At 36.8% G+C, this 16,432-nt stretch overlaps 1 protein-coding gene across 7 annotated transcripts in view; it reads left to right on the top strand.

Annotated features, from left to right (window-relative positions):
- The first annotated feature begins 755 nt into the window (after positions 1-755).
- The window catches only part of LOC104605498 (protein GIGANTEA-like), a 58,343-nt gene continuing 42,666 nt past the window's right edge, over positions 756-16,432 (top strand). For 3 of the 7 annotated variants that reach the window (XM_088888858.1, XM_088888842.1, XM_010270281.3), the window contains exons 1-7: positions 756-895; positions 1,062-1,624; positions 11,798-11,869; positions 12,048-12,102; positions 12,206-12,348; positions 12,511-12,785; positions 14,412-14,470. In XM_088888858.1, coding sequence (XP_088744984.1) covers positions 1,538-1,624; positions 11,798-11,869; positions 12,048-12,102; positions 12,206-12,348; positions 12,511-12,785; positions 14,412-14,470 — 691 coding nt within the window. In that variant the 5' untranslated portion in view covers positions 756-895; positions 1,062-1,537. The remainder of the gene's footprint in view (positions 896-1,061; positions 1,625-11,797; positions 11,870-12,047; positions 12,103-12,205; positions 12,349-12,510; positions 12,786-14,411; positions 14,471-16,432) is intronic. The other 4 variants (XM_088888859.1, XM_088888857.1, XM_088888862.1 and 1 more) reach the window with 3 other exon arrangements.

The raw sequence follows: 16,432 nt of genomic DNA, 5'->3' as shown, positions 1-16,432 counted from the left end.
AGGACACCTTAACTAAATCCAAGTCATTAGATTAACACTCTTGTCTGTAATTGTAAATATCTGCTGTCCTTTACGGGAGCGATGCACCATTAATAAATTAATGTGTTCAATCATCAATGGCCTAAAAATTATTTTAGTTTCGGACCTGACAGGATCGCCTGATTGGGTTGAACCCAGATCCGAATATGCTCGGTCCATTTGGTGTCCGTTTAGTGTCACATGAACCGAGAACCCTGGAACATTATAAAGCTGTATTTGGTAAAATTCCAAAAAAGTAAAAAAGGTTTACATCGGCTCTTGAAACACTGTCAGAATGCATATTACTAAACAACCCTCCAGTACCGTATCTAATTACCGGAATGATCGCATTCACGTTTCCACTTTGGTGGCCCCTGATTCACCGTAGAGTCCCCCAAAAATATCTCAGCAGAAAACTAGTTTACTATTCAGAGGCATCATAATATCTCACTATTTTATTGCGTAAAACATGACAAGGTTATTATCGTCCTTTCATCAATCACTCGAATTGGTGGACAGTTTCTCACCCGAATTTTTTTTCGTTATTTTATGCTGTATGTGGATGGATGTTGGTCATGTATGCATGGGAAAAGACATGCATGTGGATGATATGTGAGATCTGAAGCCATGTACATCATTGGAGGTCGATGAAAATATCAACGCCACGTAGGCAGCGATGCATTGGCCGAATGTGCCAGCTTGGGTTACTTAGAAGTCGCGAAAAGATTTTCCTCTCTCATTCCATAATTCTCTGAAAAAAGAATCATTTTTTTTCGTTACCAGAAGCTCAGAGAGAGAAGAAGAGATAGAAAGCGAAAGCAGAGCAACGGAGAGCAGAGCTTAGAATTCTTCCATACGTTCTCAGAACCAAAAGCATGTAAGCCGTTTCTGTGTTTTTAGATTGTTTTTTTTGGTGGGATTTTTTTGACGGAAATATCTTGGGATTTTTGATTTTTTTGTTCTGGTTCGAGTGATGTTAGTCGAAATATTCTTCCGTTATTCTTTTTCTGTGTTTTTCTTAGTAAGAGTTTGATTGGTTCTAGTTGAAGGGGAGTCTTTTGGATTGTTGAAGGAAAAATGTGACTGCTTCTTGCGGGCTTTTGAAGTGGAGATGGGAACCCGGTGATGGAAATCATTTTTTCATTATTTTATATTTCGTTGATTTTTTGTATGTTCCAGTGATTTTGGTTTCTCGGCGGCTTTTGATTCTGCAGAGATTCGAGAGGGAATTACCTGTCTTGATAATTTTAAATGGGTTGAATTTTTTTGAGGTGTAATTTGATTCTTTTTGTGGTGATGGAAGTTATGAACACAATGGAGACAAGAAATGTGGATTTGTGGAAGGACTAATTAGCAGGAGTTGTTCTTCTGTAGTCTCGAATTTAGATCCATACTCCGTTGTAGATAATTCTGTCGGAGAGGTGGACTGGTGGTGTGATGCTCTGCTTTGAGTTCCAAAATACGGATTTCTTATTATTGGCTGGATACGCGTAGATTGGTTAAATTGGAAGTGAATCACATGGCTAGTTCAAGTGAAAGGTGGATCGATGGTCTCCAATTCTCCTCGTTGTTTTGGCCTCCACCACAAGATGTTCAGCAGCGGCAGGTACATTAAACTGCATGAGTTTTATTAATTATTAATGTTATTCTCTTAGCATGTGTCGGATGCTCTCTTTTTCTCTCATACCTGTTGTAGCTTTTATCAAGTATTCTGTTTTTCTGTCATATTTATTGTAGCTTCGATTGGTTAAATACGAAGTTTGGAACAAATGAAATAGGTTACATGGAATACATGATAACAATATTTCTAGCATATGGTAGGAAAGAACATTCTGGTTGAACCGGAGTGCTCAACTTGGACAAGTGTTTTTATAAGATATACTTGAATGATAGGACTATATGTTTAGTAGTCTGAGAAGTGCTTAGTCTATCTTCCTGACCTATTTGTGAATTATCATTTTTTAACTGTTTTTTTAGGATTATGAATGGTGGGGTAAATATTTCCTTATTTCTATCAGTCTTTTGGGTAGCAGGGAGTTTTCTCCTGATTGAATACAATTTATATTATTGATAAAAATATATTTCCTTGTTTCTTTCAATTTATCTGCATCCAAAATTTGTTCAAACTAAGTTTCTTTTTTTTTTCTCTTTGTTATATATGAATGTGAGGATTATCATTGAAATGGGAGCAAGAGTTATTTTTGAAAGCTGAAGCAGGAATTTCAATATTTCAAATTTAGAACCTTGGTTTTCCATTATCTACCAGTGCCTATTATAAGCAATTGCCCAGTTATGCAACATTTGTACCTATTGGCTCTTATTTGACCTAAAGGGCCTTAGCAGCATGTTTCCTGTACATAACAATAACCTTGTTTTGGACAAGGTAGAATTCAAATATAAACAGGATTTCTTTTTTGATAGAAAGTGACTATAAAATAAGGAATATAGAACAGGGAATTTACACACCAAAGAAGGAATATACAAAAAAACTGAAAAAAGAGCCTTCCAAACAGCAAGAATTTAGGGGCTGAGTTTAAGTCAGTCAGGAGTTGAATGGGCTTGCTGACTCTCTGGATAAACAGGGTGTAACAAGATAACAGTTGTTCTGGACTGGTTTTTTACGGGGTTTGAGCAAAAGGAATAACTTTCCCATCGTGTTGTATTAGTTACCTTTTTAATCCATTAATACAAATCATTTTCACTGATAAAAAATAAAAACAGCAAGAATTTAGAAGCATACAATTTAAACTATACAGATTGTCTCTATACGCCCCTGTTTTAGCCAAATTATTAGCAATACTGTTAATTTGTTTGGGAATCCACCAAAAGTAAATGATAACATTGGACGCCAGATCCCTAGCTTCAGCAAGTAAATGGTCCATTCTCCAAGGTCCTCCATGTGGTAGACCAATCTTGTTGATTGTGTTGGCTGAGTTCCCTTCTACCCCCATAAGCTCTAGGCCCAGCTGGCAAACAATTCTGAGGTCAAACAAGGCAGTTTTAACCTCTACCATTGATGCATCTGCCACCCCGATTGGGCCATTGCAATCCCAAATTAGCCCCCTCCTTTCTACATATAAACAGGATTTTCATTCTGTCTAATTCTAACCTTGGGTTTTACACATCTATTGGTGTCACTGATTGCCCAGTTGAATGAGATTTATACCTATATGCCCTTGTTTTGTCTCAAAGGCCTTATTCACATTTTTCCTGTATTTACAGTATCTTGTTAAGAATTACCTCTAAAAGAATACCAGAGACAAGTGTGGCTTAAAGAGGGATTTACATGGTCACAAGAAATGCACAAATACATATAAGAACCTCTACAGTCCATACCTAAAAGAAGAATTGGCCATGGTTCTGGCTTAACATGACATGGTTGTACTCTTAAATTTCTTAACCATCTATGATGAATAGAAAGTTTGCTTTATTGTTATTTGAGTTTTCGGAGAGAAGAAGAAGAGAAGAAAGAAGGAAGAGAAGAGAAGGTTTTGTTAGAGAGATCCGACCCTCTCAAACACTTTGATTCCATAATGAAATAAGTATGAAAGTTACAAACTTACAATATTGCCCTTACAACTTTGGGTATGCTATAACATGATCATGTTACATGTAAAATACCTGGTATACCCATAGACTCCTAAATACACATCTTCCAACAGCTTTCTATGGAAGATAGTCATTTTACACACTCATTGGAGCTTACTCAGTTTTTGGGATCTTAGCCAAAGATATTCCTAGATAAGGACACAAAGAATTCATTGCCTTAAACTTGTATTAACTTCATTGATTTTGATGAACCCTCCTAGGGTGTTTCCAGTTTCTATGAATGTGGATTTACACCAAAAATTGAGAGGAATTTTAAAGATTCTCACTCACAAAATAGAAAAACTAGTGTGAATCCTAATTGTACACCAGAAAAAGCTTGTGACCATTGAAGGTGTTGCATTTGTCATCCGAGATATCCAAAGCTTTAATTTTTGATGAAAAAATAAAATAAAATAAACAAGGAAAACTAATCTTTCACCTTTGGTTTGCATCAACATTGCTTGATCTTTTCTACATATGGTTTAACCTCTATGGGTTCTGCCAATGTCTTCAAACCACTATACCAGGATTTTATGCTAAAAAGCCTTCCTCTTTGCATTCCCCGCCTTGATTACCACCACTTGTCCTGGATAACCACTTCAGTTTAAGCCCTACCCTTCTCATCAACCCTAGACAAACAATATTCACGGAGAAGAATGTTGATTACTTATTGAATATGGATTGCATGGAATTAATAGCCCTTGGACCTAAAGAATTGGCCATGCTACATCTTGGTCCACCACCTACTTGAGTAGGAGAGACTTGTTGATCTGGTGAGCCTCACGTCATCTTTAGTCCCTTCAACTCTTCAACCTCTCTACTCTTCTCCTCACTGTCTCCATAGTTGCAACATCCTTCATCCTTTGACTCTAACTTCCTTATATTCTCTTCTTAGTTAACCTATTCTTCTTCCTCCCCACCCTCCCCCACATAGTCTCTACTGCAAAATGGATACCATTTCTAGTGGAACTCCTGTGTTTTGTAGCCACAACATTACTTCCTCCCACCCCACTTAATGCTCTCATAACCTTGACTAATTTCCCCTCAATCATGGCTTCAATGGCCTCACCAATAGCTGTAACAACCAGATGTAGGCAACTATCTTGGTTTGCCTACCCAATATTAAAAGGCTAACTTGTTAATTATTTGGAATCTGAAGAGGGTATCAGTTGAAGCAGAGGATATCTTTGTATGAGCCTACCATGAATAGCTAAAAACGGGCATCAAGATTTAACGTCAAGGACATTGTTCATTGTGTTCCTCAAAAGGCCTCAATGCTATAAGGGAAGGAATATGAAGTATATTACACTTGGCATATCTGTAGTTATTTCACTATGGAAAAGAAATAGAAGGGGCCTTTGATGGAGTTTTGTTCAATGGGTAAGGGTTTGGAGTAGGTCTGGGGTAGAAGAAACCTTCAACTTCTGGTTTTTAAGACAAAAGAGGAAAATCAGGTTTGACTGGAGAAGCAGATTTGAATGAATAAAGATTTATAAGGTTGATTAGGAGAAGGATATGTGTCTTTTAGAGAGGGACCACTCCATGAAACATGTGGGTGCTGAAAACTTAAATGAATTCTCAAGGAATATTAAGAGATGAATCAAAGCTTAAAAGACACTGGCTTTAATTTTTTTGAGAATCCAATCGCTTTGACACCTTTGGAAATATCTATTTTTCTGGAGCTAAGAGCTTCAACATGTGATGGACTCCTAGGTCTCAAACCCATTTAAGCACCTGTCCTCTGTTATAAATGAAAAAGAGAAGTTATTGGGGGAAGGGTCTAGGGATGATCATGAGCTGGGCCTGGGCCAGGTTTTTACAGGCAATAACAGATTTTAGGCCTGTCTGGGCCCAGACTGGCCTGCACTACGGGCTTGATATTGTATGTCCAGGTCTGGTCCTTGGCTAGGTCATAAATGACCATTCCTAGAAGGATCTAAGAAATGCTAGGGATGTGTTGGTGTAAACTAAACACAGGGGTGTGAAGAGTGAAGATGGGTGCTTAAGTGTGGGTTATGACTGGCCTAATCTAGATCTGAAAGGAAGTGATAGATAATGTTCTTAGGCTATATCTTGGTCTCCAACAGTTCTATTACTGATATCAATGAAAATGGAAGGAGGTTCAAGTAGATAGTATTATAAGATTCTAGAGAAAATGAATACTTCAAATTCTAGAAGATAGGGAAAAACCAGGATCAAACTTCCCATCATGGACAAGTGATTGTTTGAGCAAAATTGTTGCTAATGGATGGGAAGAAAATGTTAAAGCTTTAGTGTCTATATCCCTTGGGAAGAAATTTGAAAAGTTTGTTGTTAAAGGGAAAGGAAAAAGAGGGGAGAGACAGAAAGCAACGAACCACAACTAAGGGATGAGCGAGAGGGAGCTTGTAAGGTTTGAGGTCAGGTTCCTGGTAATTACTTAGCTAAGGTCCCAGCGTATGGAAGATGCCTCAAATTGGATAGTTGGCATGGGGTGGCTATTGAGCTTAGTGGGGCATCATTTGATTTGGGAATCTGGTTTCTCTCTTATTCCAAGTGTCTATGTTTGGACTTTTTTTGTATATCAGTGTATGAGACTCTTCTTCAGCTTTGGAGCTAAGGGTTAACTTTCCCTTGCCTCTATCCTTTTATCTATACATTTCATATAACTTTTTTTTTTTTGCTTTAATAAAATTCCTTTATCTATGATCTATCAGAAAGAATGATTTTATTAACATCTTGTACTTTTTTTTGTCAATTTGAGTCCTTAGATTATTTCCTATCATTTCAACCTTCATTTTCTTTGGTCTTCCCCGTGCCCTTTTAGATCCTTCCATTTGCACCAAGTAATTCCTCATCGCTGCAGTCATTTTTCATCTATGCACACGACAAGACCATCTTAGATGACTTTTCCTTGTCACCAATTAGGACTGCTCACAAATCTTTCCTAAAGCACTTGTTTCTAATTTTTTCCTTTTTAGTCTTGCCATTCATCCATCTGAGCATCCTCATCTCAGATACTTTCTCTTTGTGAACATGTTGTTCTTGAATGGCCAACACTCTGTTCATGAATGATCTTTCCAATGATTCCAAAAGGCAATTTGACAAGTTTTGATATAGAAAATTGAGGCTGAAAGTAAAGTGATGAGGTTGTGTATCATAAAATTCAGGATTCGATTCCACACTTTACAAGTCTTCCACAACTTAACGGTTTCATGTCCTCATCTTGAACAGAAAGCTTATTTTGGCATCACCTAAAATTCAGATGGTAATTCTTTGGAGTGCCTCTCAATAGTAATTGAATGTTCCATCGGTTGTTGTGATTGTTTTTAACCGTTGTTCAATAGTATTCAATTATATACAATCTTCATGGAACTGTAGTGGTAAGTTCTAGATAGGGCTGTCAACAGGTCGGGTCTGGGTGATCCTAGTCCCAAACTGATTATTAATTGGAACAACATCACAGACCCAGAACCATCTTGGTTAATAATCGGGTCTGATCCAATAGACCCGATTATACTGAAAACTATATTTATTTATTTAAATAATAACTTAAAACTTAAATTTTGATAATATAACCTTAACAAAAATGATAGTAAAATACTAAATTATTTATATGTTAATAAATTAAACATTTTTCATTTATCAAAAAAATAAATTAAACATTTTTAACTAATATTATCTATCAAATTTATCATTTCAAATATAAAATATGATACAAGTTATGAGAAAATTAGGAAAACCTGTATATTTAATAGAATAACCATTTTGGAACAGGCAAGAACCAGAACCGACCAATTTATTAATTGGGACAAAATCATGGAACCAGAATTGACATAATCGGTTTGGTTTGGGCAGTCAGGCAGAAATGACCCATTGACAGCCCTAGTTCTAGACCAGCTACAACATTTTAGTGTTTGAGTATTTGAATAAATGAATGAGATTCTTATCATGTTGATCTTTCTAATACCTTGACTTCCGTAGAAGTGGAAGTTAAAACTCTTCTTCAAGGTGTTGAATATCTTTACTAGTCCATCTTTGTAATAGTGCAAAATAATATTAATTGGGTCTAAGATAATTTTTTTTGATAGGAAATGGTAACTTTCATTAGATAATTAAAAAGATTACAGGCTTACCACCCACAAAAAGGATGGAAAAAGAAAATAAAAAACTTACAAACAGGCCCAAAACAAAGCCTCCCTAGTAACTCCTTGCTTAGCTAAAGTGTCAGCCATTCCATTTGCTGACCTTACCCAATTAAAGTGCACCCCAATCTCCCTTTCTAAGCTAATAATCTCTCTTAGCGGCTGTCTAAGAGACCACACTCCCAGGTTTCCATTTTGCATCCACCCTATTACCAGCTTGGAGTCTCCTTCCACTTCTAATTGGGTCTAAGATATCCAAAAATACACTTCGGTATGGTCAATATGATTATGCGAATCTTTACAAGGAAGCCATACTAATTTGTCTTTAATGTAATGATCTCTATTCTTTAAGTATCTTACAAACATGTAAAATACCTGAGTTGAAAATTACACTTACAGTAATTCAGATAATGCAAGAAAAGAAGAAAAGAGAGAAAGAGAAAGAAGAAGAAAGAAGTTTCAACAATATGTTGTGGAAGAAGAAAAGAAGGGAAGAGAGAAAAGAAGAATTCGAACCTCTCTCTCTAGCCCCATTTCATCACTTTTATTAATAATTCTAAGTTTGAGTACAGTTACTTGGATGCCCTTAATGGGGCGACCAACACCAAATAAATAATTAAAGAAAATAAAAGAAGGCTCGTAAGGCCCATAACTAAGAAACAACTTTTAAATACTGCTCAAAAGAAATAAAGAACACTAAGGCCCATTCGGCCCATTCTCACTACACTTCCCCTTTTTGTGTGGAGGCATAACCAAGGAAGATACACTTCTGAGCCTTGGGGTCAAACTTGTGTCTTTTGGAATTGGGAATGTTGACATAACAAGTGCAACCAAAAACCCTCAGAGGAATAGAGAAAATGTCAACATCATGAAAGAGGACTCCAAAAAGAGATTTTAATCCCAAGACTCAAGAAGGCATGCAGTTAATAGGGTAGGTAGATGTTAAAACTGCATCGCCCTAAAACTCCACAAGAACATGGGTAGCAAAAAGAATGCTCCTTGGAACTTCCACAATGTGTCTGTTTTTCATCTCTTCTCCATTTTGTTGTGGAGTGCGGGCACAAGAACTCTAATGAATAACCCCAAACTTCTCAAGATAGGAGGTAAGGTCCTTCTCAAAATATTCCTTATCATTGTTTGATTGGAATATTTTGACGCAGGTATTACACTGAGTGAGTATGTGTTCATGGAACTGTTGCATAAGTTTAGGCACTTCAGCTCGAGAGCGCATAAGGTAAATCCAAGTATATCGTGAAAAATCATCAGAAAATAGGATGAAATATTTATATCCACCCATGCATGGTAAATGGTAAGGCCCCCACACATCAGAGTGAACAATATTAAAAGGAATAGTTGATCTTTTATTACTTGAAGGATAAGTGCTTTTACAATGCTTTGAGAACTCACAAGACTTACAATGAAGACTCGATAGACTAATTCCTTTAAATAACTCTGGAAGCAACTGACTCAATGAAGAAAAGGACAAATGACCCAAACGACTATGACATAACATAATACGGCTAGTGAACTCTGAAACAAATGCGGTTCTCTTAGGTTGTACTTGGCTCTACTCAGGCATGTCTAACAGATAGATCCCATTCGCCTCATGGCCACTCTCTATCACTTTCTGAGATTCCATGTCCTGAAAAACACAATATAAAGGAAAAAAAAGGTTACACTGCAATTCAAGGATTTAGTCAAATTACTAACTAAAAGGAAATTGGTATTAAGTTTAGGTACATGAAAAATAGATGATAAGGTCAGGGCATTAAAGGTCTTAATGTCTCCCTTTCCCATGATAGGGGCTAGGAAGCCATCAACAAGGGATATCTTATCTCGACCAGAAAGAAGTTGGTAAGAAGTGAATAACTGTAAAACACTGGTCATATTGTTAGAAGCATCAGAACCAATTATCCAAGGGATTTTATGAGTACCTGAGATAGAAGCATGATGTGTAGTGGCACAAATGCTTGAGTGAGCATATAAAGAGGAAGGAATAATCTCTGAAGGAGCTGTAGCAGTGGACTCCAAGTGACTGATGATTCGGCCATACTTCTCATATTCAGCCTTAGCAGCTGCAAGTTGTTCTCCCACAAACTTCTCTCCACCTTGTCCTTGTTCACCTTGTGAAGAGGTGGCTACATTTGCATTTCCACCTTTTCCACTTTCAACCCTTTTTCCACCATTTTTTTATTGAATCTGGCAGAAACGAGCCCTGGATACAGCTTCCAACATGTGTCTTTAGTGTGTTTAGGCTTCTTGCAGTATTCACAGATAACATTTTTCTTCCCAGTGCTAACCTTCGGCTTCATCCTAGCATTAGCATAGTGATCAACCTGCGGCTCAACAGACTGAACCTGTCTTCTGCTCTCCTCACTGCTCACCATAGCGTATGCTTGAGACAAAGTCACCTCATTCTTTGCTAAAACATTCTGCCTCACAATATCATACTCTGAGTTGAGTCTGGTGAGGAACTCAAAGACCCGATTTCTCACCACCAACCTCCTATATGTTTTTGCATCCTTTGTGCAACCCCAAACAATAGTCTCCATCAGATCAATCTCTTGCTAAAAAGATTTCAGCATAGAGAAGTAGACTGCTAAGGGCTTCTCCCCCTGTCTAAGATTATTCACATCATGCTTCAATTTGTAAGCCAGAACAACATTAAGCTTTTGGGAATAGGTCTCTGTGACACTATCCCACACTTCTTTTGCAGGTTCCATTCACAAGTAATGTTAACTAATGTGTGGTTGCATAGAATTCACTAACCAACCCACTACTGTGTAATTTTCCTGCATCCATCTTTCATAGGTATGATCATCCTCCTCCAATTTCTTCTTGCTCTTGGTAATATAACCCAATTTTCCTCTACTATGCACATGTATCTTAATATATTGAGACCAAGCTAAATAATTGGTCCCATCTAGCTTCACAGTAGTCACAGCCCCAAAGAGATTCTCCACTGACCCCCCGATGTCCAAACCCAGAATCTATGGAATATTTGGTCTCTCCTCCAGTTTGCTCCATTGAGCAAATGGATGCAAACGAAAATCAAATTAGGGCTTTACTAGGCTAGATTTACTGTTCTAAGTAAAGAACAACCTTTCAACCCCCCAAAATTAGGGTTTCATAGGGTCTTGCGGGATGTGAAAAAGGGAGAAACTCAACCGCACCTTCCAGAGATTCCAGAATTCAATCCAACCAAACCGCCCCTAATAGAAATCAAAAGGCTTACCTCTGATCCCAAAGCACCTAGTTCAAATTGTCTCTACGACCTATAACAAGGTTCCTCCAGTTATCTAGGGTTTTCGGGAAAAATCTCCAAGAACCTGCCCTGGGCTTCAACTAAGGATGAAAAACCTCCACAAAACTCTCCAAAACCCTTCCCAACTCGGTTGCATAAGTAGTTGATTGATCAACCGATCAGTTCTCCATACACACTATGTATGGGTAAAGAAAGGAGAAAAAAGTCGAAAGTGAGAACCTACTTTGATACCAAGTTGAAAATTACACTTACAGTAATTCAGATAATGCAAAAAAAGAAGAAAAGAGAGAAAGGGAAAGAAGAAGAAAGAAGTTTCAGCAATAGGTTGTGGAAGAAGAAAAGAAGGGAAGAGAGAAAAGAAGAATTTGAACCTCTCTCTCTAGCCCCCTTTTATCACTTTTATTAATAATTCTAAGTCTGAGTACAATTACTTGGATGCCCTTAATGGGGCAGCCAGCACTAAAGAAATAATTAAAGAAAATAAAAGAAGGCCCATAACTAGGAAACATAACTTTTAAATACTACTTAAAAGAAATAAAGAACACAAGGCCCATTCGGCCCATTTTCACTACAACCTGTAATTTTATCATACTGTCAATTGAAATCTCATATTAGAACTTTGAATTGACATCAATTGTTGACTTTTCTTCTCACTTTTACTTTGATGAAAATGATCCTTTTTATTTTTTTTTAAGTATTTGCTAAGCTTCCAATATTTTGTATAGAGTTAAGTACTTTTTCCTAATTCCTCCTTATTATCCATGTTTCTGTTATTATTGACAAACTTGTACTTTTCATTTAGGCTCAGATAAATGCCTATGTTGAATATTTTGGTCAGTTCACTTCAGAAAGGTTTCCTGATGATATTGGTGAGGTATGCTGTAATTTTTTTCCATCTTTCACTTAGCTTTAGCTACTCAATAATTTACCAATTACCTTAATCATAATGACTACAAAAATGAATATGTAAAAAAAAAAAGTTATTTGGCAAATTTTTCGTAGCATAAGTTGTTACTTATATCATTTTTTCCTTTTCCTTTTTCCCGTTACAGCTTATCCGGAGTCGCTATCCATCAAAAGACAAGCGACTTTTTGATGAAGTATTGGGTATTGGAATATTATTTCAGAAGATAATTGTACCTAAATATTTTACTTTCCAATTATTGTTTGAAGCAGTACACTAACCAGTCACATTTGCTTATATCTCCAGCAATGTTTGTCCTTCATCATCCAGAACATGGGCATGCTGTTCTTCTTCCAATTATATCATGCGTAATTGATGGTACATTGGTGTATGATAAGAGCAGTCCTCCATTTAGTTCTTTCATTTGTTTAGTCTGCCCAAGCAGTGAGGTATGGAACAACCAAAAAATATAATTTTGCAGTACTTATCAAGCTTTGATATTATTCTTTGCATTTTATTCCTATCACTTCTATTGTTGAATCTTTGTTCTTTCTGAGTAAAAAATAGAGTTCGCTAAAGAGGCATAACATCTTACACATTTTAATTTACAGAATGAATATTCTGAGCAATGGGCTCTGGCATGTGGAGAAATTTTACGGGTATTAACTCACTACAATCGTCCAATTTACAAGGCTGAACACCAGAATAATGAAGCTGATAGAAGCAGCAGTGGCAGTCATGCTACAACAAGTAACTCTACAGAGGGGGAATCCTGTCATTCAGCTCTGTCAAAGCAAGAGAAAAAACCTTCACGGCCATTGTCTCCCTGGATTGCTGATATATTGCTTGCTGCACCTTTGGGTATTAGAAGTGATTATTTTCGTTGGTAAGTGGACCTTTTTTTCTTTCTCCTTTTCTCCATTTGTTTTTATTTTAATGTGGTATGGCTGTATTTTGCTTGAAAGGTCATCAAACACTGCTTGTAGGACTGTAATGCTTGTTAAATATTTCACCTTTAGAATATTTTGAATGCTTGATCTTTGGTTAGAACACTTAACTTTATTTATATGTTTGTTTCGGGGATAGTTTAATAGGTGCATGATAGTGTTATAGTTTAAATCACATATGAGTAATTGAACGGTCAGCCAGCCCTAGCAGTTTTGGTTTCTTTCTCAATCTTCTCTCCTTCCTTTCCTCTCTTTTCTACTCTTCTTTTCTTGTTTGTTTACAGTATCATATTGCAACTTGGTATGAGAATGCACATCAATTTTCTTTTGATTGGTTTTTTCTCAGAAATTTAAACCTTTAAAGAGCCTTTATGGCTAGGGTCAGCAGCATATGTGTAATCTAACCTGTAGTCAGCTTTAACAAAGGTAAAAAGAGTGTAGAACAGAAGAGGAAAGGAAAGAGAAGAGAGAATGGTGGGTCCAAAAATCTTATCCCCACATGTGTCCAGTTCTTATTTATAGTAGGTACTAACATATCAAAAGACCATAATGCCCTTTTAGGGTAGATGGACAGAACTACTCTGCCACTATTGTACACACTTATGTTTCTAACACTACCCTCAAGCTGGAGAAGTTATAACTTGGCCTGTAATCTTGCCATGGGTGTATATTCTCTCAATTGGTGGTTTCTTGAGCTGTAAAGGAGTCTTGTGAAACATATCTAGATTCCATTGGGATAGATAAAGGAATCAAGGAAACATCTGGACTTCATTCATTGAGCTAGACTAAGAGAGTGAATCGGTATAATCAGGGCTCTGTATAACACCAATGGTGTACGGTGTACCAAATTCTGTATGTGAATTTTCTTGACTTTCATACTTTTAATCAGTATCCCTTATTGCATAAGCAACGCCTTTGGGTCTTCCATCATGACTTTGTTTGTTGATGAGCAGGTCTTCCATCATGAATTAATCCAAGTTCTTTATTTTCAGATTCCAACCATGTTTACTACTCTTTGTTTTCCTTTTGTTTGTTTGTTGTTGGTATGTAATGAGTGAATTGCAATGTTTAGTCTACATTTTTTTTTGATTGTTAATATTTAATTTACAGTATGACTTCAAACAATCCATTTTCTGTTAATAATTAAATCATTATTTTGAATAATAAGTACATAGAATAAAAGGATAAGAGAAACATGGAAAGGGGAAACAAAACAATGATGAGGTGGATATAGCATAAATTGAAAATCACAACCTTATGCTATACTTCAAATTCCATACAACTCGTAGTGTCCTCATGCCTGCAGATACAAGAGCTACTTTTGAAACTCAAGAACGTGAACAAACCCCTTTTCAAAGTATTGCTAAGATTTTAAATTATACTTAACTAGTTAAAGTTAGAAATATGTGCTCAACAAGAAATTCTTTTGGCTATTAACTTTTTCATTTCTTATATTTTTTTCTTTCTCTTCCTTTGTGATTCTCTAATAATGGATTCAAGTAATAGATAGTTTGATGGTAAGTACTCTTACTTGTCAATCTCATCAATCTTTTGTTCATTAATAGGTGTGGTGGGGTCATGGGTAAATATTCAGCTGGTGGAGAACTTAAACCACCTACTACTGGTCAGTGAACTAATATGATTCATGTCCTTGTTACATTTTAGATTACACTTAATTATGCTATTGTACCTTATTATTTCTCTAGCATTATTTTTATTTGCACTACCATTCAAGGGTATAATATTCAAATTGTTAGCACTTTATGACGTCCTAGATTTCATATGCAAGTAGTTTTATCAGTAGCCTTTTGGGACCTTGATGTAAGCATATTTCTATATTTATAAGATGAGGTATACCGTATACATAAACCAATGGTCCATGGGAGTATCAAAGTGCTTCTCACCTAAGGTGAGCAAGCTTGACAATATTAAGGTGTATTTCTATATGTATGAAGTGAACTATGTACCTTTAATCTAAGAAAATAAATCAATGGTCCTAGGTCCTTCATTTTAAAAGCATTTAGGAGATTTAACTGGTGTACACTTGAATATTCTACAAATAGAATACTGTAGAGAAACAGTATACTAGGTATTTTTTTATTTTATCTGTTTGGACCTTGTCATGGGCCTGTTAGTTGGCCCTACATTAGTTACTATTATATTCTGTTAAGTAGTGTCTTAGTCAGCAGGGGTATAGCAGTCTTTGTAATTTACTTTATGATAGAAACATATAAATATAAAATCTGGGTGGCAGAATAGAGAGAACTGCTCCCTTCTTTTCAATCTTCTTCTCTTCCTCTCCTCTCTTCTGTTTTTTCCCTTTCTTTCTGTGTTTTCTTGCAGAAAGTTGAACCTGAGTACAGGGCGAAGGTGATCAACATCATCAGCCTTCTTGGTATCAGAGCAAGGTGTAAGGCCTGCTAGGGTTCTCATGTAGTCTTGTTCCAGCTGGCTACATGAAGATAGACTAGGGCTGGATTTTTCAGTCAGATTTACCTGATTCTTAGAGGTTTGTTGGAGGAGTTTGTGCTGCCCAAGATCTGGAAATTATTCTTTTTTGAGATCAGCAGCTAGAAGAAGGAGATTGGGCTCTCCTGGAAGGTGGTTGTTTTTTCTTTGGTTATTTCTAGGGCTGGTTCCAGTTTTTAATGAAAAAGAAGGTGCGGCTTAACTTTCTTGATTATCTCTAGGATCTTGTTATGAAAAATATCAGTTTTTTAAGTGCTGCAGAAATTTTCCCTTGACAATCTCTAGAGGTAGGGGCAGACCTTACTGAAAACATATCTGGTTTAGGGTTCTGGGTATTTCAGAACTGTTTCTTTGTGCTGGATTGATATAACCTACTGAGAACAGATCAGCTCTAGGGTTCTAGGCATTCCAAAACTGTTTTTTGTTGGGCTGAACTGCTATACAGACTCTTTTTCAGCCTCTTTTTGAATATCTGTGAATCTTGGTGGTGTGGTTAGCATGGAGGCAGTTGGGAAGGAACCAAAATCATTTGGGGAAGTATCTATGGGGTCTGGAAGCATGTCAGACAACACTTTTCAGATCACTACTGTTAAGTTTGATGGGACAAATTACATAGAATGGGCCCAATCGGCCATGATGGCCATAGGAGGAAGGGGAAACTGGGATATGTAACTGGAGACACAAAACTATCTAGTGGTGACTTGGCTGTGCAACTCTATGCAGCCTCACATCAGTAGAAATTACTTATGGGTGAAAATTGCTAAGGAAATTTGGAAGAATATGAAGGAAACCTACTCACAACCCCTGAATGTTGCTAGGGCCTATGAGTTGAAAAATGAGGTGAATAACCTTAAACAGGGGGAGAAACCTGTATTTGTATATTTCTCCACTCTGAAATCTCTGTGGCATGAGATTGATCACTTGGAGACCATTGAATGGGAAAGCCAAAAGGATGCAACAACATATAGGAAGCTTGTTGAAACAAATAGAGTGTTTTAATTCCTTATTGGACTGGATTCAGAATATGACATTGTGAGGCAGCAGTTACTTACTAGGGATGGTGTCACTTTGTCTCAGGCCTATTCACTAGTACATAGTGAAACCGTAGCCTATTGGT

Source organism: Nelumbo nucifera, chromosome 1, assembly GCF_055504915.1.
Source record: "Nelumbo nucifera cultivar China Antique chromosome 1, China Antique-T2T, whole genome shotgun sequence".
NCBI lineage: Eukaryota > Viridiplantae > Streptophyta > Magnoliopsida > Proteales > Nelumbonaceae > Nelumbo > Nelumbo nucifera.
The sequence above is the reverse complement of the archived record's forward strand: the minus strand, read 5'-3'. Positions and strand labels throughout refer to the sequence as shown.